Below are 26,248 nucleotides of genomic sequence, written 5' to 3' on the forward strand. Positions count from 1 at the left end.
CATGTAGATGGCCGATGCCAGACTGTGCATCATTACGAAATTGATGCAAAAAACTTAAGAGAGGGATAAGTGGAACCGTTTACGGGAAGCTGTGGACAAATTTAGGCTAATTGATGTTAATAATGTTGAAAAGTTGGTATTTTAAAGAATATTAGTTTTCCAGTGAAGACAATTCACAGAATAAAATGAGCAATAGGCGTTTATTAGTTAGAACGATCTTCATAATGCCTTTGTTTGTATTCTCATTGGGTAGTTTTGAAAGTTTACATATTAGTGTATAATTAAAAGTAACCATGAATAAATAATGAAATTAAATTTATATGATGAATAAAAATATAGTTTTTTGTTGCATTTTTTATTCTGTGAAATATTTCATTCGTATATAAAGGTGGTAATTGCCGTACAGTAGTCAGTTCAAGTGTGAGTTTTAAAAGAAAAAATCTTGCAAATACCGTAAGTAAATAATGTGTTATAGAGATTTCCAAATTCTACTTTTTTGTATAACATATTAAATAATACTCAAACAAATAAATAATAAAATTTTTATTAATGGTTTTAAAAATAATTTTCACCCTTTGTTATTTATCTTTAAAATACCTTTTTCAACTTCACTTATTAACAAATTTTGTGATATTCTAACATGTATAATTTAAAAAAATAAAAGCAGATTCTGTCTTTCTCTTCAGCCCTAACCCCCGGAGTGAAAGTTTTGATATTGTTCAGAAATTCTTTTACACTCTTCAGACAGTGATAGTACCTGCAAATCTTTATATCAGGCGTCATTCTGGATATGCCACAGGGACAGTAGCGATTAAACTTAGAGTTTTAGATTGAAATATTTGTATTTTCATAACATTAGATTTGCTAGCTGATCTCCAGAGCTGTGGAACCTTATGACCAAACGGGTTTTATTATAATTTTGTACATCAGCAGCTTGTTGTCAATCGATAGGTGTGAGTATTTTCCCAGCATCCAGTAAAGTTTTCTGTATAAAATTCCTAGCTATAGTCTTTTCGTCCATTATGTTTGGTGCATGTTAATCGTTTGTCCAGATAAATGCCTAGATATTTTACGTCATCCTTTTGGAGTAAGGGATGTCCATCGAGGTTAACTTGTGGACATGTACCTCTTCTTAGAGTAAATTTAATATGTGTGGATTTTAAGGGATTTACTTTAATTCTCCAACTTTAAACCATTCACTAGTTTTATTTTGATGTAGTTGCAGTATATCTGATACTATTACTGGATTACTATGAAATGTTAGGAAAGCAGTATTATCTGCTAATGTTATTGCTTGTTGGTAAGTGATGAGTTACATCAGATATGATGAGGTAGAGTTTTGTAGGCTTCACTTTACCTTACTAAACATCTTCTTTCTGTAAGGTATGCTTTAGGCAGTTTAAAGTAAGTGTAAGTTAGGTTTTTCTTTAACTTGTACAAAAGTCCCGTCACAGTTTGTCAAAAGATTGAGCGGTATCTAAAAAGGCTGCAGTACAGTATTGCTTGTTTTCGAGTCTAATTCTTAGGGTTGTGTATAATGTGTGAAATTGTTCTATTGTAGCGTATTGGGTACGAAATCCAAATTGATGGTCAAATATAAGACCCTTTTTGTCCAATATTGGTTTGATTTTTCTTAACAAAAATTTTTCAAAAATCTTAGAAATGACTGGAAGTAAACTAATTGATCGGTATGAGTTAACATTTTATGGATCTTTACCAGGTTTTTGAATGAGTATAACCTGTGCCACTGTTCATTGCAAAATGAAGTAGTGCAGACTTAGCATTGAAGATCATAGCAGTCATGGGTTAGTTCTTGAAGGACCTTACCTATAATGAGATCGTATCCCGGCGCCCGGGTTTTATCTCATTTTTTGTTATCTGTTTTACTTCTTTAATGTTACCTTGGGAGATTGGTAGTTTCATTTGATATGGGGCGTCAAGAAAAGAATGAAGTGGTTCTTCTTGTTCTACAGTCACTTTTCTGGTAAGTGGACTCAATATTTTCAAAAGATGTTCTGCGAATGTCTCGGATATCTCTGTATCTGTTCTTTGCTCATTTACTTTTGGCATTTTTTAAAAGAGGTATGGGGTCTTGTGACCCATTTAATTTTCTCGTCGCTTTCCATAAAGAATAGTTTGTATCTTTGAATGGTGTCAGACTTTCTGGATAAATTTGGATCTACTTATGTTTTTCTTCTTTTAACAGAAGTCTTCTGGTAATTCTGTTTAGTTTTGCTTTGTCAATAGGTGCGTGTGTGTTTTGTCACTTTCTCCTTAGTTTTTGTTTCTCTTCTAGTTCACCCTTTGTTATCTATTTTTAAACTAACTTTTTTATCTTCCCTTATTAACAAATTTGTGATATTCTAAAAGATATGATTATTAAAAATAAAACCATATTCTCCCTCTCTCTCTCTCTCTCTCTCTCTCTCTCTCTCTTTCTCTTTCCTTAGTCATGATCCCCCGGAGGGATAGTAGTGGTCATCGTGAAGTCGTGTATTGTCCATATTCAAAGATCTTTACCTCTGGTCATTTCTTTTAATTCATGGATAGGTCTCTTGTATATTTCTCTAATTTGGATGAGTAAATAATCAGAGTAAAATATGCAGAGTAAAAAGCTAAGTAAATTGTATAATATATTATTAACTCTACCGAGCAGAGTAAATATATCAGAGTATGAGCTGGTTGAGTACGGGACAATTTTGTCGACCGTGGGAAAAAGCGATATCCTATGATATACCTCCAAGTGAGACCGGTGGAGAGGTTTGTCAGGTGTGGCAGGTGAGCAATAGTGACAGGTGAACTGGTGTGCCGATCCTCTTATTCTTTTCGTCTGTAAATTCTTCTTTGACATGTAAAATCGTTTTCTTCTTCTTTCTGTCGATTTTTCTGTTAATTTTGATACTTTTTCGTCTGTCAATTCGTCTTCTTTTGACTCTGCCGAACTGTCTTCTTGTTCTTTTCCCTCTTTGAGGCTGTAATTTCTTTGTATTATAATATTAAATAGTGCAGATTTTTGGTCAAAATTTAAAATATTTTGTTGAAACAATAAGATAATATGTAATGTAAACTGCCATTCTTTTATTTAAGAAAAAATAGCCTTTTAACTAGTTTTTTATATATGCTGCTTTTTGGTTAAACAATTCCTGATTTTACTGTTTTCGGTAGCTTGACCGTGCCCTTTATTTTCTGACTGTAGTGGAAATAGAAGTCTTAGATCAGTTTTTTAGAATTTTGGTTATTAGAATATCAAATAAGTTTACGATTATAGTCGTGTTGAACTAAATCGGTATTCTTAATGCTTAAATTTGTATGATTATTATTGGTATTAAAACGTTCAAACTTTTTGGATTTTGATCTGTTATAAAAACACCTGATTTATTTTTCAGACTATTAAAAATGGCAACAAAATATATCACCATACTCTTTGTTTGCATGTACCTTCAGGCAGGATACTGTTCACTTAGTTTCCAAGTAAGTATTTTGTGTATTATGTGTATTATAAAACAAGTTTGGTCATAAAATAAATTGCAAATAAATCAACAGAAGAGCCAATATTTAGAACTAAAAATAAAAACGGAAAAATAAACTTATTTGATTCCTGATCTAGAAGTTAACTAATATAGTAGGAAAATATTGGCTCTTACGCTAAGTGAATTTCGAGGTAAATATACCCGTTTAAAAATTGCAAAAGTGAGCTGGTGAAGTTTCTGAGTAGGAGTTACATCAGAGGCTCTGTAAGTCAGAATATTACATCAATATATATCTGTAGTAACAAAATATCCGTTTAATAACAAAAGAAAAACCACCGAGTATTTTACATACATACAAACAAGAATTTTAAATACAAAGAAGTAAAAAAAATGACGTAACCATTTAAGCATGGATTACATTACCAATTAGACCCAAAAGTGCAATTTGAAAAGCCTTTTGACATTCTTCTTCTTAAGGTGCCCGTCCGTTCCGAACGATGGCGATGATCCTGGCTATGATGACTTTGTTGGTTGCTATACGAAATAGCTGTGATGGGGTCTTTCTATACCATGCTCTCAGGTTAGCAAGCCAGGATATTCTTCTTCGTCCTGGGGCCCTTTTTCCTTTAATTTTACCTTGCAAAATGCATTTAAATAGCTCGGATCTGCTTGATTTCTCATTATATGTCTCAAGTATTACAGCTTACGGCTCTTCACGACGTTGACCAAATCCGCAGTTGTGTTCATCCTCCGCAGTACTTCTTCATTGGTGATTTTAAGCTCAAAAGCCTGAAGTTTTGAAAGAGTTTCCGCCTTCAATGTCCACGTTTCTACTCCCTATACAAGCACTGAGTACACATAACATTTAAGGAGCCTTATTTTTGTTTCTAGGGTGAGGTCATGGCTCTTGAACACAGAACTCATAGTCAAGAATGCACTTTTTGTCTTTCCGATGCGACGTTTAATCTCTTGGGTAATATCTCCCACGACTCATTAATTATAGTTCCCAAGTAGTTGTATTGTGAGACACGTTTAATTCTCATTTGGTTCAGATACAGATTTACTCCAGTTATGTTTTTCTTGCTAATGATCATTAGCTTGGTTTTGCTGGTGTTTATATCCAGTCCATATTTTCTACTTGTTTCCGTTATTTTGTTCATTAAGTTTTGCAGCCCTTCTATGGTATTGAAAAACACTATTATATCATCTAGGTTATTGAGCTTAACTCCATTTATTGAGATGCCTTTGTCAATATCTTTTAGAGCCTATTCAAAAATGTGCTCCAAGTACAGATTGAATATCAGTGGTGAAATTAGGCACCCATGTCTCACTCCTCTTAAGATTTTGACCTGATCTGTATATTCTCCATCTATTCGGAGTACTGCTGATTGATTCCAATACGGATTAGCTATTATTTTTAAGTCTTTTCCGTCAATCCCTGTCCTCTTCAGCACTTCCATCATTTGTTCATGTCTGACTCTATCGAAAGCCTTCTTGTATAGTTAAATTGTATTTTTGCTAAGAGAGTTGTTTTTTCATTCCATATGTTTTTTGGGGTGCTTAATCCGAATCTGGGGTTTGCGGACAACATTTCGTGACGCAACATTAAAAACAACAGAATAAACCGTTTTTTTTTTCTTTTTTCGGGTTTTTTGCTTAAAACTGGAAAACTATCAACTTTTGGTAAATGGTCTGTTTACAGAAATTAAAGTACTTGAAATTTTCTACAAATACCAGTATTTAGTTTTTTTTCCAGACGAATCGTTCGGTTTCTTGTGCGAGTTGAAAATTGTAAATTTTTAGCAGTTTATGCAAAACCCACTTTTTACATTTCAATATTTAATTTTTATGGATGCTGTCATTTGATAAATGTCACCTGGTTTTCCACACAAGTAATTAAAACGAAAAAAGGCAAAAATTATGCAAATTCAGTAGGTAGGTAGTACTCGTAACAAAATAAAACTTAAAATCTGGTTACTTATGATCATATATTATTGTGATTTTAAATTATAATATGCAAAATTTATATAAGCCGTTGTCTTTTGGAAGGCCCTGGCTGAGGTTCTTCGATAACGATGAGTCCTGGTTCTGCTTGTTCTGTAAAATAAAAGTTTAAAGTTAAGTCATTTATCAAGAAGAGATGAAGATTGCAAAATAGATTGTGAGATTAAACATACCTTCCGCATCGTACTGAGGTTCTTCGATGGCATCGGGTCCTGGCTCAGGGTCTGATTGCTCCATCGTCAGCGTCAGGAGTCGTTCTCCTGGAAAATAAAAAGAGGAGAGACACATATCATATATCAAGGAGAAATGAATGGCTACAAAATAGCTTGTCAGATCCAACATACCTCTCTCTCTTTCTTCAGTTTCTTCTACGTCTATGTCAGAGCTATCTTTTGGGGGCTCAACATTGTTACACAGTCCTTCGCATGATGCGCGCGCATATTGGGAAGCAATGGAGTCCCGCCTTCCTGCATCCACAATTGCGTTGACAGCCCTTTTTACATTTACATGAAATGTACCGGAGTATTGAGTTTGGTGCAGGGTCCAAAGTAGTTGGTACTGTCAGAAGACCACTACTAGTTTTCTGCCATCCCCACTCACTTGGCTCTTTTTGTTGCTCGTTAGGTATGGCTTGACTGGATAACCACTGCTGCACCTGATAGTAAACTCTCAATGAATGTTCTCGTGCAGCGGCTTCAGTTGGGTGCAATGAGGAAATGGTCTTATTTTTGAATGATGAAGATACGTATTGTTTATATCTTAAATCGTTTAGTTTTGTCTCTTTTTTTCCATATAGAGCCGTGCGAAACATGTTTCCTGCTGTGGCAATCTCATCTTGACTTGAATTAGGGTCTTTGAAAGCTTCAATTACCGATTGCAAATCTTTGTTCTTCTGCAGGACTGCAAATTTCAGTTTCCCTTGATTAAACAATGCAGAAATAGTATTACAACCACTCACACTTTATTTTAATTAACTTAAATACTAGGGGAGATTAACTGAAAACCTTTCAATACAAATCTAAAAAGTGGGTTTTGCAGTCACACCGGTACAAATTGCCAATTTTCAACTTGCACTTGAGACCGAACGGTTCGTCTGTACAATAACCAAAATAGTGACATTTGTACAGAACTTAGAGTACTTTAATTTCTGTAAACAGACCATTTACTAAAAGTTAACAGTTTTCGGGTTTTAAGCAAAAAAACCGGAAAAAAGCAAAAAAAAACGATTTCTTCTGGTTTTTTAAATGTTGCGTCACGAAATTTTGTCCGCAAACCTCAGATTCAGATTTAGCACCCCAAAACACATATGGAATGAAAAAATCAGAACTTCCCCAAAACTTTCCTACTAGTATCACTTTACAGTACAAATTTACTGAATTGGTAGTCAATTAGGCATGCAAAAACATTACAGCTGACATCTCTACAGTTCTGAAACAATACCTGCACGCTAAATAAAGCTTCCCTCGTACCAACGGCGTTCACAAATCCAAACTAAATGGGCACAAGTTGTTCCTCGCATTTCCGGTAAATTCTTTTGTGGATGACTTTTAAAAACAGCTTAAGCAGATCGCTCATTAGGCTTATGGTCCTATAATCTTCACAAACTTTTGCTCCTGGTTTTATTGGCAATGGTACGAACTCCGATGTGAGCCTCTCTACTGGTATTTTTCCTGCCTTGCATATTTCAATAAATATTTCAATTATTATTTTTAGTTGTTATACATAGCATTAACAGTTCTGCAGGAATTTCATCAAGTCCCGGTGCCTTTTTATCTTTCATTTGTCTAACGGCTGCCGTTATTTCTTCTGGTAGGATTTCGGGACCTGAATTTTCTTCAATGATGAGCTCTTGTATTATTCTAAACTCATGGAAAAGCTTCTTTAAGTATTCTTCCCATACTTTCTTTTTATCTTCTTTGGTTATGGCAAGGTTGCCGTGATCAACTGTTATTTTTCCGCTGTTGCGCTTTCGGAACTTTCCAGCTATTTCCTTCACCATTCGATGAACATTGAAGTTATCATATCGACTCTGATACTCCTCTAATTCTTTGCATTGTCCTTTTTGTTTTTTTTTCTCTGATCCATAAGTTCATCCTCTTAGACTCTAAGGGACTAGTTAAGCTCAATATCATATTTTCCACAAAAAGTGGATTTACCGAGTTTTTCTTTTAAGCAACTCATATAAATCAGTACTAAAAATAAATAGATGCGTATTATAGGATAGATAAAATATTATGAAAATTTGTAAAAACAACCATAATACTAACGTAATCTTGACAGTAGAAGGCCAGCAGATCGAAAGAGTAAAAAAGTACACTTATCTAGGAACACTTATAACAGAAAATAATGACTACACTGCAGAAATCAAAGTCAAAATCGGAAAAGCACGTTCTAATTTTATGAAAATGAAAAAGGTCCAATGTGGCAAAGATTTAACATTAGCTCTTAAAGTTCGCCTAACAAAATGTTACATATACAGTGTACTATACTATGGAGTGGAATCATGGACGTTAAATCTAGACACAATGAGACGACTTAACGCCTTTGAAATGTAGACCTATAGAAGAATTATGAGGGTTTTCTGGGTAGATAGAGTTAGGAACAATGAAGTACTGAGAAGAATAGGTAAAGAGAAGGAAGTTGAACTAACAATTAAAAAAAGAAAGCCACAGTATTTCGGACATGTGATGAGGGGCGAGAAGTATGGCATCCTGCGACTCATAATGCAAGGAAAGATAGATGACAGAAGAAGCATCAGAAAAAGACGAATTTCATGGCTCAAGAGAATGGTTTGGATGCAGCTCAAAACAACTTTTTAGAGCTACTGCCTCAAAAATTAAAATAGCTATGATGATTGCCAACCTCCGTAGCGGAGATGGTACCTGAAGAAGAAGAATCATATTATAGGATAGGATATTCTAGGATGACGTCAAAGATCATAGATCAGATAAAATGATGTTCATAGAAAACAGTAGTATATAAAGATCAGTACAATAATCAAACGCAAGACTAAGTTCAACGAAAGATAACATAAAAACATACTTTTTTAATATAAGTATGGTATAAATTAAGAACTGTGTTTAATATGGTAAGCTACCATCACTTATAACACCAACAATATCCAAAAATATTCGATCAAAAGATCATTAAATTTGTCTGATGGTTTACTGCAATAATTATTTTTAGAATATTTTAGTTAACTGTTGTTTGTCAAGTTGGTGTGTACGTCTATCTGGCGTTCTAACAATTTTCTTTCGTAGGATTTGGGTGAACATCTACAAGCTGATGGTGTCAAATGGGCAGAACGTTGCCATGCCATTACTGGAGTTAAGGAAGAAGAAGTTGAAGATGCCATGAAAGGAATATTTCCAGACACCTTTGGAGTAAGCAACTTTTTCAAGTCAATTTTGTTCTATTTTAAAAAATTATTTTCTTTTTCAGCCATACATTACTTGCCTCTGGTTAACGTCAGAAGCGGTAAGTTTATATAATTAAATAAAAAACTATTTTTAATGTTATTGAAATGAACTTAGACTTGGCTTAAATGATTATATTAGGTATAATAACTTCTAAATACAGTCTGTTCTAACGAAAATTCGACCGCCCCCTCAGAAACAAAGAGTTTCTTTGAAATAAAAAAATAGGTCAACTTGTATTAAGAGGCGGATGAATTTTCATGCAAAATTCATGCCCCCAAATATAACCCCTACTGCCCTGCATCAGCTTTTAATTTTTTTTAAATAGGAAGTGTGGTGGAGTAGCATATCATTTAAAAGTTATTTTTTTCTGTACATGACACTCCATTTTTTTTTAATTTACGGAATAACTTGGAACTACGGATTCAACTAATTTATTGTTTAAACATCAGCAAAACTAAAGCAAAAAATTTTATTTAATTAAATAATTAAATGTTTACAATGACCTCCTGTGACCTCCATACAATAATACAGTCTATTTTCAAAGCCTATTCGTACATTTGCAAATGCATTTCGTCACAATTCTTTGTCGCAGCTCTGCAAGATCTGCAGGCGAAGTGTTGTATATTTTTGATTTTAGGTATCCTCACAAAAAAACCAAAGGCAAAAGAACCGCTCATCCGGCCGGCTACTCTACTGGACCTCCTCTGCCTATCCAAGGCCCTGTAAAACGTTAATTTAAAAATTATCTTAAGAGTATAACATATTGAGGGGATGCTCCTTTCTGTTAGAAAATCAGTTTATTCTCTAAAAGGTTATTATCAGTATTCAATTAGTTAGTGATTAGCGAATCAGTAACATCTTCTAACAAATTTAAATGGTTGTTCAACTGAGATTTCCTTCAAGAAGTTCCAATAGGTCTAATAACGTAATTCAACCCATACATTTAATTTCTGAGGTGTTTGTGTATATGTCTACATAAATAAATGAGGAATGATGTTACTCCAATAACAACAATTATGTCTATTAACTTCCCCATTTAACCTAAAAGTACACTCGTCAGAAAAACGCGTATTGTACAATCGACTTTGGCTGATATTTATGATTTTACTAAATTCTTCAGTAAATTGAAGCTGGCGATCAGGATTATCTTTATTTAATTGATGAAGTAATGGTATTATATAAGAGTGAGATTTATGGGATTTTAAAATTCAACCAACACTTAATGCTGATACACCAGATGCACAAACTGGTTGTCTTATAGACTGTCGATTATCTATTTGTAAATAACCCAATACTGACACACCATCTGCTTGATTTTGCACTCGATGTCTACTTCGTGCTTTGTGTTATTAACGTCACCTGTAGCTTCAAACTTATTAGTTAAATGTTTAACGTATTGGCTACTTACGTTTTATTTTCTGGGTGGCTCGTATTAAAGATCCTTGCCGTAGCCCTAGCACACTCATTATTTCCATATTATAGCTTAACTAATTCTGTTCTTTCTTTACTAGAATATCCCATTTTTGTAAACCTACACAATAATATCTCAGATTAATCAGTGGTTGAAAAAAATGTCAAATAAAAAGTGACCTGGTAAACATTAAAGAAAATAATTAGGTTTCATTATTAAGAAACAAAACGGGTGTGTAGAAGTTATACTTCTATATACGCATTCGCCGTTACAGCTTGTCAAATTTAAGGTCATACTTGACAAATTTGTCCACTTGCGTAGAAAATTAAGTGAGAACGCATTCGGAGGAAAAGAGATACATAATGCGCTCGGTCTCTTAGCCTCGTTGGTACACTCCGTACTACAAGTTTACAGAGAGTGACCTTATTTATTTATGGAACTTCTATGATATGTCTATATTTTATGTTATTTTGACGTTTCAATTTTTCCTTCCCAAATTTTTCTCAAAATACAAAATATTTTGTTTTGTTACTTGGTAAAAAAATTCTTCTAATAATTATATTTTATTTGACTTATTAATATTGACCATTCAGTCATGTTGAAGCGGCAGTTTTTTCGAACACTTCTATAAATGTCTCGTTCTGTTATTTAATAAGAGGAATATTGGCAGAGATGAAAGCTTTACATTTGAGTTACAGTAAACGGTATAAGAATAAAAGAACAGTAGTTAATCTTATACCTGGAACATACCGACGAAACATTTATTACTTAATTTTTATACTAGAGTTGTCGTAATATTTTATTTTTTATTATAAACTTATTTTAAACCAAAATTGTGGCTTATTCCCAATAAAAATAGTAAATTACATTATTATGCCACAAGAAAATAGCCTAAGAATAATTTTTATTTTAAATAAAACCACACACACACACACAAGCGTACAACCCAGCTCCTACAGAGATATGTGTTCCAATGGAATAGTGGGACCCACAAGTATGAAGATCAAACCGGTCACACTCCCTTCGAGTGGTACCTATCTGACCCACAAGCTATCCTTCCACCCCTCCCCCTCGCAGAGGAGACTGTACTTATTTTTTACTTTGGAGACCCTGTTTAATAGAACATCTTCCGTATGTGATTAAGCCACCTAATTTTACGGGTAGCTAGAAAAGTTTTTTTCCCTTTGGATCACTAAAAACTGAATGACTACTTAGGACTCATGTTCCCTAAATGTGTTGTCCAGACAGTGGGCCATCGCCTATCGACCTGGGTCGATGTCTCGCTGTTCAAACTATGTGTGTTCGGTCACTCAGTCGTCGAATTGGCAAAATGAATTTTGTTATCCTCGGCGACTGGGTGCCCAAAAGGCCTCAGTTTACGCGTCTTTCAGAATGGTGTTTCGGTGCCGCTGGCGCTCAAACTCACTGATTCGTCTGATGTCTAATACTACTTTTAGATACAAATTACTTGACTACATAAGACACTTGAGATAATTTAATTTATAACTCACCACAAAAGACACGATTAAAATTAAAGTTCTTCTTCTGTCTCCGAACTACTATTTTCTAGAGAATCCACACTATCTTTCTGCAAATGTATTATTAAATCGTCTACAATTAAGTCTAGAGTTGGTTCGTTTTCCATTTAATAACGCTCATAAGATATAGCATGCTCGCAATATTTTTTTCACTCATCTTGGGAAAATTTGCAGAAAAACTCATCACAATATGTTTCAACATTTTTAAATTTAAAATCTACATTTTTATTTGACACATATTGTTTTAGAGCAGCCCACACTAACTCAATTGGATTTAAGTCCGGGTGGTAGGGAGGTAGTCTTAAGACAGAGTGACCTGCATTGTTCATCATTTGATCTATTTCATAAGTTTTATTTCTGGGTTTGTGCAAGAGGAATGAATATAAGTTTCATCCATGTAAATTATGGGCCGATTTTCTTCCCTATATTGTTTAATATTTCTGAGAAACTTCCTCCGGGGCAGTTGTATATCGGGTTTTTCCATTAGGATTTTCCTGTTATTCTTCGCTTTCTTCCATCAAAATCCCATATCTCTCATCACTTTTCTCAAAGTTTTATGCGACCCTGTCTAGATATTGTCTTCATTAATTTTTATTTGTAATATGTCGCAAAGTAGGAACTCGTTTTTCCGTGACTTAATTTATTATTATACGCCGAAGTAAACCTTTGTCAAAATCGCCTAAGTTGGATTTTGGGGCAGATCTCATTTTTTTGTTAGGCGTCGAAAATTAAGTAGAAGCACCTTCTTCTATATTTTTCATTTCACGAGAGATCCGTTTTATAGTGGCTATACTTACTCCCGTTGCTAAGGAAGCACGCTCTTGAACTTTTTTAAAATCTTTAACATGCGGATTTTGCATCGCTTCTCTCTGCATAAAATTAATTACATTTGCTATTTCCTCCCTCCTTTGTCCAGACAAGACTTTGCCTTGTAATTTTAAATGAAAATCCATGTTTATAACTTAAAATACTTAACAATAATTATTTAAAAAGTCAAATCTATTGTAATACGGTATTTTTTCAACACACAGTAACTTTAAACATAAGTAAAATAAAAAAACTTTGTCGCAGACTATACAAGTACCTTACACTTTGAAGGATCAAGAAATAATAAGGACGAATTGTGTTGTGGTCGAATGCGCATCGTGGCTGGAACCTAATTTCAAATCGGCCAAGTATCACGTTAAATTTGACAAGCAATACAAATTTTTATGGAAGTCAAGCTACACAATCAATACATAATGTAATGCTATAGGTAAGAGAGAGCATAAAGAGAAACAGAATTAGGTATATAGGTATATGGCGCATCGTTTGCTGTATATAAACAACATTTGACCTGTAATAGGAGTATAGTAAATGAAGGATTGAATCAATATTTTGATGAAAATATATATTTTTATTTTCATATATGTATAAAAGGAGTTGAAAGGAAATAAAATTTTACACGTAATCTGCAGTAAAATTCATTGTTTATTTTGTTATTAATATAAAAATACAATACAATACACTGCAACGTAATTCAATACAATAATATATTGCAAATTAAAATGCAATATTCATAAGTATTTAAAAATGACGATATACATAACTAACTAACGCATATGTTTAATTTACCATGAAAATAATATTTATAAAATAAAAATATTGTTTCGTGATACAACTGTCAATTTGTCTGACATTGACAGATATACAATTTAATTGTTGTTTGTTGTGTATATAAGTCTACATTTGAACTTTCTTGAGATATTTACAAGTTTTAATTTATAATTTAACATGCCTAACGAGGTTCAAGACAAATTCGAACAGAATGGAAAAATAATAGTAATATTGTTAAATATTAACTATTATTTACAAAAGGAACATTTTTGTTCTCGAGAGAGAAAGAGAAAGAAAATATATCTTCTGTCTCTCTCTTACCTATATCTTATATATGTAATGATTTAGTACAAATTTCCAACGTCGAACGCGCATATAGAGGTATAACTTCAAAAAAATCATATGAAAAAGTGATATTTTTAGAAAAAGAAAAAAATGATCTTCAACACAGTAGCGTGTTTGCATCGATTTGCAGGTTAATTGAATTATTGTATTCTAAGTCGTGAAGAACATTTAATTGGTTAATTTCAAAGTTATTAAGTAAATTTAAAAAAAAAAAAATCTGGTGTCGTGTACAGAAAAGAATTACCATTCAAACGATGTACCACCTGATCACAATTGCTTTTTAAAACAACAGATGATTGATGTCGAACAGTGAGGGGTTACATCTGAGGACATGAATTTTGCATGAAAATTTGTCCTTAAGTAAATACAAATTGACGTGTTTTATTAAATTTTGAAGAGACTCTTGGTTTCTTGAAAAGTTTGTGGGGGAGTAAAATTTTCGTTGGAACACACTGTATAACGCTTAAAATGCTGATGTAGATTGGTAAAAATGTAAGGGAATATGAGTTTATTTATTTGTCAGAGTATAAACCGGGCGTCTTTTTAATTTATACGACAATAAAAATTTTTTAAATAACGCTACAAGTATCTTGTCATTTTCTATTTGAACACCTGGTTTATCACCTTTCAATTTTCATTTCTAAAAAATTATTTAATTAAATATTATGTAAACTAATAAAATAAGAAAGTTAGAGGCCTTTTCTTTATTTTTAATTTACCAGCAATTATCTTAAAGAACCGTTATAAAAATTACCGTTATACCGATTGTTGAACATAATAGTGCCAATCATTTTCATTATTAGAGTTCTATTGACATCAGGTAGAAATAAAAATATTGTTACATTTTTATAACACTTTCTGACATTTTTGGGTGATAAGGTTTTATCCTAGTAATACCTATTCAGGTCCGAAATATTTAAGCTTGCCTAAATTAAATCCAATCCTAACTTCTGAGTTTATCTTTTTCTCTTTAAAATTTACAAAAAAAAAACAGTTACTTTACTCTGGGTTAAAGGACACAATGGAGTAATTTAAAACGAATTAGTGGATGGTATGGCAAAAAATACATCTGAGATATCCGAAATTACAAATTTTTACTACTGTAAAGATCTTTTTTCTATTATCAGGAGTATTGGCAGGGAAAGATGGATGTCAAAATATAAAGAGGTTCAGAAGACTTCAAGAAACCATTACTTTTCTATTCATCCATGCTTACCAAAAAATATTCACCATTTTAATTTTAACTATAATAAAGTACATTTTTCGTTAATAACCCGGCTAAAACTTAATCATGGCCTCTTTCCAGATCATCTGCATAGGATTGGAATCTATGAAACTCCTTTCTGTCCTTGTGATGGTAAATCTGTCGGAGATTTGAACCACTTACTTTTCGATTGTCCTAATAATAGGGAACAGACTCGAAGCCTATATTTAGGTTTAATTGATCTCAATATTAGCCTACCAGTTAACATCAGCAATCTGTTATCTTATTCTGACAAATGTATATATAATATTCTAATTAAGTTTATAAACGATTCTAAAATAAAAATTTAAACATCCTTATAATAATTTTCTGTGACAAAAAGATTGCCATCTCTCTCACACACACACACAAACACTTTTTCTCTTATTCTTTACTGCCTTATCGTTTCTGAAAATTGGCAATCATCAAGGCTATGATAGTTTTGTTGGCCACTTTTTAAAAAAGTTTAAAGGTCATTTCAATGTATTATTAGAGGTTTTTTCCTTTTGTCAAATACTTTACTCTGCATGACAAATTGAAAAATTCAATATCTTTGTTAGCTGTGAATTACGTGACCAAAGTAATCAAACTTACATTATTTCACTACGCTAACCACTTCTTTTCTATTTCTCGTGCGCTGTAGAACTTTGACGTTGAGGTGATGGCTCATATAAGATAATCTTCTATATCCTCTTGTAGATCCACATATTGAAGGTTTAAATCTTCTTTTTAGTGGTAGGTATGATACCTAAAGAATAGTTTCAATCGACATTTATACTGCGTCTTAAAAAAGCCAATGCAAAGTAGTGCAATGAACATCGCACCATAATGTCTTGAAATTGTTTGTAAAAGTAATTCACTATAGAATACATAACAAATTAGATAGAGCGTAAGTAATAAATAAATGAGATTTAGGAAAGGTCTGGAAACACGGGATGTACTGTTTGCAGTGAGTATTCTTTCGTAGAGATGCCTGGCTATAAATCAAGAAGTATATGCCTGTTTAATTGATTTTAAGAAGGCATTTGACAAAGAACAGCACAAATCACGATCCGCCGAATAAAATTTTGTTAAATAAAAAGATAAACAGTAGAGACATTAGAATTGATTAATATAGTGAAAGTTGAAAACTAACTGGCTGAGGTTATCCAGGTACGCCGTGGGGTGCACCAAGGGTGCATTTTATCACCATTGTTATTTAATTTATACAGTGAAGCCATCTCAGAATTAGCATTGCTTGAAGTCAATTAACAATACACGGTGAGAGTCACTTAATAACATAAGATATACCGTCCTTGTGACAGGAACACTAGAAGAACTTTAACGCCTTGTTTAACAACTTACAATCGTTACAATTTCCATTGTAACGATTATAAACTAAAAATAAATTTAAAGAAAACTAAGTTCATGATATTTCTTCTTCTTCTTCTTAGCCTTCTCTTGTCCATTTTGGGACATAGGCCTCTCCCAACTCCTTGTATCGATCTTAATCATAAGCAACATACTTTCAATTTATTCTGTCCAGCGCGTCCCTGTCTTAGACCATTATTATTGTCAAAGAACGTAGAGTTTTCTCCTTCAATTCTAATGTATGATCTTACGTTTTGCATTGTTAGTTCTGTTCTGTGAACTTAACTAACTTAGGTGGGATCTGCGAGTGTATTATTGATAGGCTAGTCTATTATTGATCTAGTTCTTTTCACACTATCATAGGCTGCGTTCAAGTCGACAAAGAGATGGTGTGTATCTATGTTATATTTTAGTGACTTTTCTAGAATCTGCTTATGTTCTTGAATTTGATATGTAGTTGACTTTCCAGCAGTAAATCAGCATTGATATTGACCAACATTATCCTTTGTAAAATATAAAAGTCTTTCAAACAATACATTGCCGAAGATTTTATACGCAGATGCTAATAGAGTAATGCCTCCTTACACTCTAGTTGATCACCTTTTTTATGCAACGGACATATTATTTCCTTTAGCCACTCTTCTGGTACCAATTCATTCTGCCATACAAGTACGATTAGTTTATGGATTGTTGCAAAATGTTGATCATCGCCTTTTTTATACATTTCCAAACAGATTTCATCGATTTCTGGGGCTTTATTTTCTTTGAGTGGCGTAGATTTTGTTGATGGTATATGTTGTAACCTCCTTCAATATCGTTTATATTCAGATGTTCGCTGAAATGTTGTGCCCATCTGTTAAGAACTGAGTTTTTCATGTATAATTTCACCGTTGGTGTCTTTACAAATTGTTAATCGTGGTTTAAAGTCTCGATGGCTATTATTTAAGGATTTCTAGTATTTTCTTGTTCCATTTTTATCAAACAAACTCTCATTAAGAATGTTTTGTTCGTATTTCTCCTTCTTACGTCGATTAATACGTTTTTCCTCTTCTCCAAGACGTCTTTACTCTTCTTTTTTGCTCCATGCACAACCTTCGTCGATGGTTTTTTGGTATGTTGCGTTCTTTCTATTTGTGGTTATTTTGCACTCATGATTTCGTTTTTCTGATTTGGTTTTGCCCAATATTTTAACCGATTTCTGTAACACAATATCTCGTATAGTTGTCCATAGTTGGTTAATGTCTTCTTCTTCTTCTATGTTTTCTATCCTTATTTGATCTTCTATTTACTATCTGTAGTATACTTTTGCAATTTTTCGCTTCTTTTCTCTATCTTCTTTTTAAATTATATATTTCCTCCTTAAATCGTGCTTTAACTAACTAGTAATCACTATCTATGGTTGCTCTTCTAAAATACCTAACATCTAATAAGTTAGAGCAGTGTCTTGCATCGATGATTATACTATCTATTTGGTAAATCGTTTCATTATCAGGAGATTTTTAAGTTCCCTTATGTATATCCTTATGGAAAATCATGTCGTAGCTATTACCATTTGACATCGCAAAGTTTATGATTCTGAGACCATTATCTTCTAGCTCTAGGGCCTCTTCTAACTTTGGCATTAAAGTCTCCTGCTATTATTTTAATGTCATTTTTTTGCAAAATAAGCATAATTTAAAAACAATGCAAATTGGAATATACGAGCCACGTAATATATATCAAACTTCAGTACAGCTTGCTCTAAATCATTCTGCATAGTAAGGTACATGAGAAGAGAGAATGTGCAATCTCTGAGATTAGTGCAACTTAACGACTACAGAACTTTTTAGAGTAGCACTCAATAAAGTTAGAATAGCCAAACTGGCAGCTGCACTGCAAGCCAAACTGCAAGAAGAAGGAGGAGAAGAATTAGTCAGTTAGTTAGTCTCCACTTACATTCCAATCTGTAATTTCAACCGTTCCTGACAAGAAGTACCACCGCTGTTTGGAACTACCCACTTTGAGTCAGATACTACTAGGCTTTTTTGTGACGCCTCATAGCTGCGGAGTAATTTTTCACCATTGACGCCAAACCAAAAATCTTCTTCTACGCTATGGCTACCATTGTAGGTTCACGGAACTAGATTCCAATCTGACTTAGCTATCTATTCACTCCATTCACTCCTATAATACTGTACTCAAATACCCCAGTAGCAAGGAAATAATACCTACACACACCAATTTTTTTAAATATTCTAGATGTCCGTGGCAATTGAATTGTCTACATAGAGGAAGTGCAAGTTCTATGACTTAAATCTTATTGTTGTCTTGATTTTTATTTAATTTTATAATATATACTCCATTCGCTTAGCTCGGGCATATTTTGACAGATTCATGTCGGAAACCTACAACACAACAATTCCTACTTCTCAGTATTAATAGCTCAAGTATACTACTATTGCAGACTTCTTTCTTTGAAAAAAAAAGAAGAATTATTCTAAATAGTGGAAGTGTATACTAAACCCATAACATTTTGGGTAGTATATATTTAAAATATATATTTTAGTTTTTATAATTTAACATAACTATTTAGTATATATGGTGCAAACAAATAAATATTGATTGTCGGTAATTTGTAAAGTTCTATTTTATATACTATTTAGTTTGTTTACTATTAATACTGGCTATAAGTAGGTATGCTTGGTTGTATAGTAATTTCCAGCCACTTCGAGTCTGTCAAAAAGTAACTAACTTCGGAAAAAAATAATTACTAAATTCACTAGACAGTTCGGACTGGAGATAGCGAACCGAGTATAACAGTGTTTATGTTGAATATCTGCAAATTTTTTCATACATTTACATAAAAACTTTTTTTCTGCTACAGAACACAAACCTCTTAAACATCACCATCATCATTATAATTATCATCCCGTTAAGCCGTAGTGAAATACGCTATCGGCATATCTGGGGGTAAACCCTCAGACCTGGTGTACTGCTCATTTGTAAGTCGATGCAATATGATAGCGTATTCTACTAAAGTCTAGGTCTGTTAATTAATAGACTAATTATGTGAGAATATTATATAATGAGTTCATATTTATTTTTAGTAAGTTCCACTGCAGACTCAGTGGACCTACATCTTAATAAACAAGTGACCTTCGGAGATTTCATGGTTTTAAACATTTTTTTAAACATGCAAACTTTGTTAAATACGTTTTAGTTCTTGCAAAATATTTATTTTAAACTTATCTTTTCCGAGAATCTGGTATTTAGTAGAATATATGTTTACATAACAAATAAATCCAGTATACAATATAAATAATTTCTAGATGCTCATACACCTGATAGTTAATACCACATTATTATTAAATTTTAGATGACCGCAACTATGGAAATTGTAACAGAAAAACTGAAATATTATTTGAACGATAAGGTTCTTAAATCAGATGAAATTGCACAATATGCTCCATGTGCTGCCAATGCCAGAAAATTAGGTAAGATATTTATAACCTACAAATTAACAGTTATATTTTATGTTGTTCAGTAAGGAAAGTAAATATAAAATCTTTTACATATCTATAACATCATTATTTTCATTGGCGCGATATCTACATTATGATCTGTTTAGTGTTTTTTTCAACAATTTTTTTATTTTTAATGTAGTTATAGCTTGAATCTTACTCTTACTTGTGGTTTTTTTTACTGGGAGTTGTTTGCTTATTTTGTTTGGTATTTTTCTTCTTTCATTCTTTTCACATGCCCCATCCAACTTAGCCGTGTTGATAATTTAATGTATTTTAATGCGTATTATGATATCCGGATCTTGGTATCTTTTGTATAGTTTAAAGTTGTATCTTTAAATTTTACTTTCTTTTGTGCCTTTTCCTATGTGTCGCAAAATTTTTTCTTTCAAATAATCATTTTTTACTTTTAGAGAGTGTCCAGGTTTCTGAAACATTTATTTGTAACGGTCTTATTTAAGATTTGTATATTTGTAATTTTGCTTTTCTTGCGACGTTGTATGATCTCAGCTCATTCTGTTCCAATAAATGCCTTTATAATTTCTCTATTGAGCTTATAATTATGTCATAAACATCTGCATACGCTGGTATTTGCATATTCTTATTGATTGTTGTTTCTCGAGTATTGACTGTTGCGTCTCATATTATTTTTGCGAAAATGATGTTGAGCAAGATGCACGATAGAGCGTATCTCTAACGTAGTCCCCTTTTCGCGTCTATCGTTTCCGTTAATTTGTTTCTAACCTTTTAATGGCGGCTTTATGAAATATTTTGAATATACAGATAATATGTAAAAGGTCTTTTATTTTGACATATTTTAATAGATTTTAAAGTAAAGAAAATATTGCTGCTGTATTTTGTCTTCACCATGTTGTTCATACTGTTGGCATGTAAGGTATTATGTATTTTCTAAAAGTAAAATACTTAACTGTTTGAAAAAAGGTTTATTATTAGAACAAATGTCTAAAATAAGTAAAAATAAGATAAGATATAAAACAGTTCATGAATGTATTGCTTGTGTGAGTCCATTTCAATAGGTAAAAGAAATAATAAATTAGACTTACTCACAATCAATTTAATTTAACTTATCAGACGACCGGTTTCGCTTTCTACCATATGCAAAGCATCTTCAGGTCACGATACATAGTTAAATAAATGCTGAAAATAATAAACCCATATTAGGGTGTTGTCTAATAAAGATAAAATAAAGATAGATGATATAAATTATATAAATTACAGTAATTATGCCAATATTACATGTGTGTGGTTTTTCAAAATGAATAAGATGTTTAAGCAGACAAGGTAAGACCCACAAATTGGTAAAATAGTCTATTAAACTGTAATTAATTAATAAATAAACAAATAAATAAAACATTACTTACATGCCGGTACTCTATTAATTGATGGTTGAAAGAACATGGTTCAAACTATCTTGTATTGTTGATTGGAGAACTCAAGTCAACTATTGTAATTGTTTAACAGTAAACAGGGAAGTTCTTGAGGAGACAGATTTTATCCAATAAAGTAGAGATAGGTGAAATGTAATTGTTTGTTTGATGAAAGTAATGTTCTATACCATTAAGTTTTTTAAAGTTATTTATATTTATTCTGGAGATATATTTATGAAATGTGTGTTATTTATTGAGATTTTTATTTTTGTTTTGGGAGGTGACAGTTGTAAGACAATGAATAAGAATAGATGTACAAATTGTGTGGGTGTGCAATTATATAAGCTTGTAATTATCAAATTTCTTTGATAAAGTTATCTTGTAATATGTGGTAAATGGATGTAAAGTTTACTATATAAAGTTAAAAATTAAAATTGAGATACTTTAAAACACACAGAAAACACACATATTATTTCTTTTACCTTTTATAAAACAGTTATTTATTAGATGTATGAAATTGGTTGAAACATTCATTTTTATGAATTCGCTTTTCACACTTAGTGCCCTTTAGTCTAGTATTTTTATAGCACACAACACAACGCTCTTGGTTAGTGCATTCGGAAATGTGATTTATCCCGTCAAATTTTATTTCGATTAGAACAGGGGCAGATGGACCGCCTTTTCTTTTTATTTGACCTGATCCTGCTTTTACAAGTACTAGAGCAACGTTTCGCTACATTCACATGTCGAAAAATGCGAAAAGCTGCCACAACCGCCAAATTCAATACATGAGCAAACAAGTTCCACTACCATTTTTTTGATCTAAGTCAGGGACGATAAGAAGCAGCTAAACGATCAAAAAGTTTAACACCACCCATTCCAATGTTATATTGTCTTATTAAATTTGGTAAAGTTACATCTTTTTCATGTTCAGACTTCACTCTTCTGATTGTATTTTGAACAGTGGTTACTACAAAATAATTACTAGCGACTATTACAGGAGCATTATCATTCCATCATCCCATTATCGCCATCTGATTTGTAATCATAGGTCCCTCGATCTTGTTTTTTGATGGTTGACGATGAAACTAAAGGACATTTGTTGATCCTATTTTCTTGAACTGTACCACAAGCCCGTATACCATATTCTGATAAAGATTTCAGAAGGGAGTAGCTAGTGAAAAAATTATCAAAATATACAACATAGCTGTTCGTAGTTTGCAGAATTTCTAACATATTATTTACAACTCAAGTGCCTTAGGGAGTTTGAGCAATTTCCGATTTTACGCAGTAAATATCAAAGTTATATGGATATCCATACTTCCACCGAGCATCCATAATTTGACTTTAAATCTAATTGGTTTATTTTTTATAAACATTTTAGCTGAGTTATGGTCATGATATGGAACCATTGATTCATCAATACTTACATGTTTATGAAAAACTTCAAACTGCTGAATATTTATTTTTAATTTTTTGAAAAGTGGTAAAACTTTAGCTACTTTTGAGTTAGCTAAATTTTACGTCTCATTGTTTTCGCAAAGATAAGAGCCTGCATGTCATCCGCCGTTGGCCAGTAGTCATTTTTACCAGGTAGATTAGGATATTCGCTAATCAGGAGCAAGCCAATAAACTGACAAATATCTTTATCAGAAACTGTAAAATTATGAAAATTTTGATACCTTCAAGAGTAAGTTTCGCTGTGATTACGTATAAAACTAATAATTTTTGGAGTAAAACACAAAGAGAATATTTAAAACTCCGTTTTACCCATATGTTTGGCTCCTCATCATCATCATTGGTGCTACAGCCCTATAAAAGAGCCTCGACCTTCCCAAGTCTCTTACGCCAGTTAGTTCTATCAATTGCCAACTTTTGCCAGTTTGCTGCGCCTATTTGTCTACCATCCTCATCTACACCATCCCTCCATCTGAGTTTTGGTCTACCCATTTTTGTACTTCCCACAGGTTGTGACATAAAGATTCTTCTAGTAGGGTTGTTCTGCGGTAATCTTGCCAGATGTCCTGCCCATCTTAGTCTTCCTATTTTTATAAAGGATACTACGTCTTTACCACCAAATATATGTTTATATCTGTGATATATCTCGTAGTTGTACCTCCTTCTCCAAACACCATTTTCACAGATGCCACCAAATATTCTTCTCAGGATCCTTCGTTCTAATATAAGCAGGAGATTTTCATCTGCCTTGGAAATGGTCTATGCCTCCTACCCATATGTCAACACTGGTTGTATAAGGGTTTTGTATATGGTTATTTTTGTTTTTTGGCTTTCTTTTCCTTCTTTCCTTTCTTTGGCTTTTGGCGTTTTTTGGAAGCAGAAGTTTCTGCTTCTCATATGTCTACTCAGTCTAAAATAGCATTTGTTTGCTAGGATTATTCTTCACTTGATTTCTTCCGTCATGACGTTCTCCTTGGTGATCAGGGAGCCTAAGTATGTGAATTTGTCCACCACTTCAAAGGTAGAATTATCAACCGTGAATTGGTGGCCGATGTTTCTGGCTCTATTGTTGGGTGTTGATGCCATTATCTTAGTTTTATTTTTATTTACTTGCAGGCCCATATTTTTTGAGGCGTGTGACAAGGTGGTATACATTTCTTCTAGCTTGCGTGTTGTGCGGGCAACTAGATCAACATCATCTGCATATGCCAAAATTTGGGATGATTTATTAAAAATGTTTCCTCTGCTGTCTATTTGGGCATCCCTGACCGCCTTTCCAAAGCTATGTTGAAAAGGAGACACGCCAGCGCATCTCCCTGTCGCAGCCCAACATGCGTTTCAAATGCCTGTGATTGTTCGCCCTGTATTTCGACTTTGCAAACAACTTTACGCATTGTAGCCTTAACCAATCTTATCAGTTTATCGGGGATGTGGAATTCATCCATGGCTTCATACAATTTATTTCTTAGGACACTATCATAATCCGATTTAAAATCTACGAAAAGATGGTATGTGTCGATATTAAATTCATTGGTTTTTTCCAGTATTTGCCTTAGCACAAAGATCTGGTCTGTTGTTGATCGACCAGGCCTAAAACCGCTTTGAGATTCGCCAAGAATCTCCTCTGAATATTCACTCAGGCGACCATATAAAATACTCGAAAATATTTTGTATGCTGTATTAAGGAGGGTTATTCCCATACAGTTTCTACATTCTAATTCATCGCCCTTTTTGTGTAGCGGGCAAACGATCCCAATACACCACTCTTCTGGGATTTGTTCCTCATTCCAGGCTCTCAGTATGATTTTATATATATGATTAGTCAGAGTAGCACCTCCACATTTAATAAGTTCCGCGGGTATACCATCACTTCCTGGAGATTTGTTATTTTTTAGGTGTTTTATTGCATCCCGTACTTCCTGAATTGATGGAGGCTCCAATGGTGTATTGTTGTTTGCTCCTGGGGGTGGTTGATTTGGATCTTCTACTTCGATAGATGTTTGGCTCCTACTTTAGGTAAATCTTGGGCTTCTTGCTGGATTGCCACTTTTTTAGATTTCCTTCATTTTTGTGGTGCTTGACTTTCAACTGATTCTCATTCGTCATCTGATTCGGCATTACCGTCATGAATTTCTGCCTCTCCAAGAACCTTTATTTCAAGTTTTAAGTCAACCACGTCCAAAATCTGGTCCTCAAGAGTGTCCTCGTCACTATCAATATCTCGGTCTTCTGAAGTGGGAGGAAGTATTACAACAGCCATGTTAGACGATATTGAGGTTTTCACATCTTCCAAAGCATCCCTTAATAGTCTGTATCTGACGTCCATAAACACAAATTTTAATTTTATAATCTTGACAAAACAGCTATAACAATTAATAACTATGTATATTGAAAAAAAAAAAGTTTCGCTACACACTAACACAATAATATACCTGAAATACAAAATTTATACATTCTTGGGTTGTTTAAGTATATGGATACCTTTGAAGGAGAAGATGTTTCTCAAGGTTACCATATTTTATAGAACTTTTCTTTATCTGATATCTTGTAAGCTTTCACATATTGTAAGCTTTGAAACCGGTAGCCCAAAATTTACCATCATTAAATAATAAAAACTACTTGATTGTGTGTATTGACTCAGTTCCCATATACAAATATTGTTCATCATTTTTTACATTTTTATCTTTATTTCGATCTATTATATTATATCGTAATACTGTAAAAACTGGATATCTATATAAATTCCTAATTTGCAGGAGATGATGTACCCATCAATAAAAAAGTTTTGGAGATGACCAAATGCCATTACAAAATTAATCCAGATGTAAGTCAGTTACAAAAATTTTATTAAATATTTGATTTATCATTTTTGTTTATTTTCTTGTTTCAGAAATACATCATATTTTAACACAGCTCAAGTGGAACCGGACTGATTTAACACATTTGAAAAATCCATGACTTTGTACTTATTAGTAGAAACTGTAATATATATATTCTCCGCAACAATAAGTTTGTTTAATTGTTATGATATTAATAATTTTGTATTTTACAATTAATAAATACCTAGCAATAAATTAAATATAGTACTAGGCAGGGAGGAAAAGGCCGTTATAGACACAGAACTAAAATTACGCAGATGTAAGAAATACATAGAAGAATTATTTCAAAACCAGAGACAAAGAAATCACTATCTAAATAGTATAAGCGTAGAGGTAGGACCTGAAATAACTAACGTAGAGGTTATTCGTGAAATAAGAGCAGTGACAAATATTAAATCTCCTATAGTCTGAATCCAGAAATCTAGGCAGTAAATTCTTGGAAGTAATAGTGATGGTTCATTGCTATTGTAGGTCTTCCAATGGCGTACGAAAAATATCATAAGAAGTTACGACAAAGCTACTTGTATTAAATAAATATGTACTTATTTATAATTATGTTAATTTTAATATGATTATTGTTGACATTTGGGTTATTATATATATTAATATAGTATACATGGTACGAATGGCCATAACTTAATCTTAGC

General features: G+C 32.9%; 1 protein-coding gene across 1 annotated transcript; it reads left to right on the forward strand.

Moving 5' to 3' along the window:
• The first annotated feature begins 370 nt into the window (after positions 1 to 370).
• LOC140449434 (uncharacterized) lies at positions 371 to 25,725 on the forward strand. The gene is made up of 7 exons (XM_072542603.1): positions 371 to 453; positions 3,387 to 3,471; positions 8,735 to 8,857; positions 8,916 to 8,951; positions 19,732 to 19,849; positions 25,479 to 25,546; positions 25,613 to 25,725. Exons 2-7 carry the CDS (start codon positions 3,397 to 3,399, stop codon positions 25,628 to 25,630), a joined length of 438 nt encoding a protein of 145 aa, XP_072398704.1. The 5' UTR covers positions 371 to 453; positions 3,387 to 3,396; the 3' UTR covers positions 25,631 to 25,725.
• The last annotated feature ends 523 nt before the right edge of the window (positions 25,726 to 26,248 follow it).

This window comes from Diabrotica undecimpunctata, chromosome 9 (genome assembly GCF_040954645.1).
Source record: "Diabrotica undecimpunctata isolate CICGRU chromosome 9, icDiaUnde3, whole genome shotgun sequence".
NCBI lineage: Eukaryota > Metazoa > Arthropoda > Insecta > Coleoptera > Chrysomelidae > Diabrotica > Diabrotica undecimpunctata.

Excerpts from the sequence above, each read along its gene's own strand:
- LOC140449434 (XM_072542603.1), top strand. The coding sequence starts at position 3,397 with ATGGCAACAAAATATATCACCATACTCTTTGTTTGCATGTACCTTCAG. Across the intron at positions 8,952-19,731 it reads TCTGGTTAACGTCAGAAGCG|ATGACCGCAACTATGGAAAT; the intron begins GTAAGTTTATAT and ends ATTAAATTTTAG. Across the intron at positions 19,850-25,478 it reads TGCCAATGCCAGAAAATTAG|GAGATGATGTACCCATCAAT; the intron begins GTAAGATATTTA and ends CCTAATTTGCAG.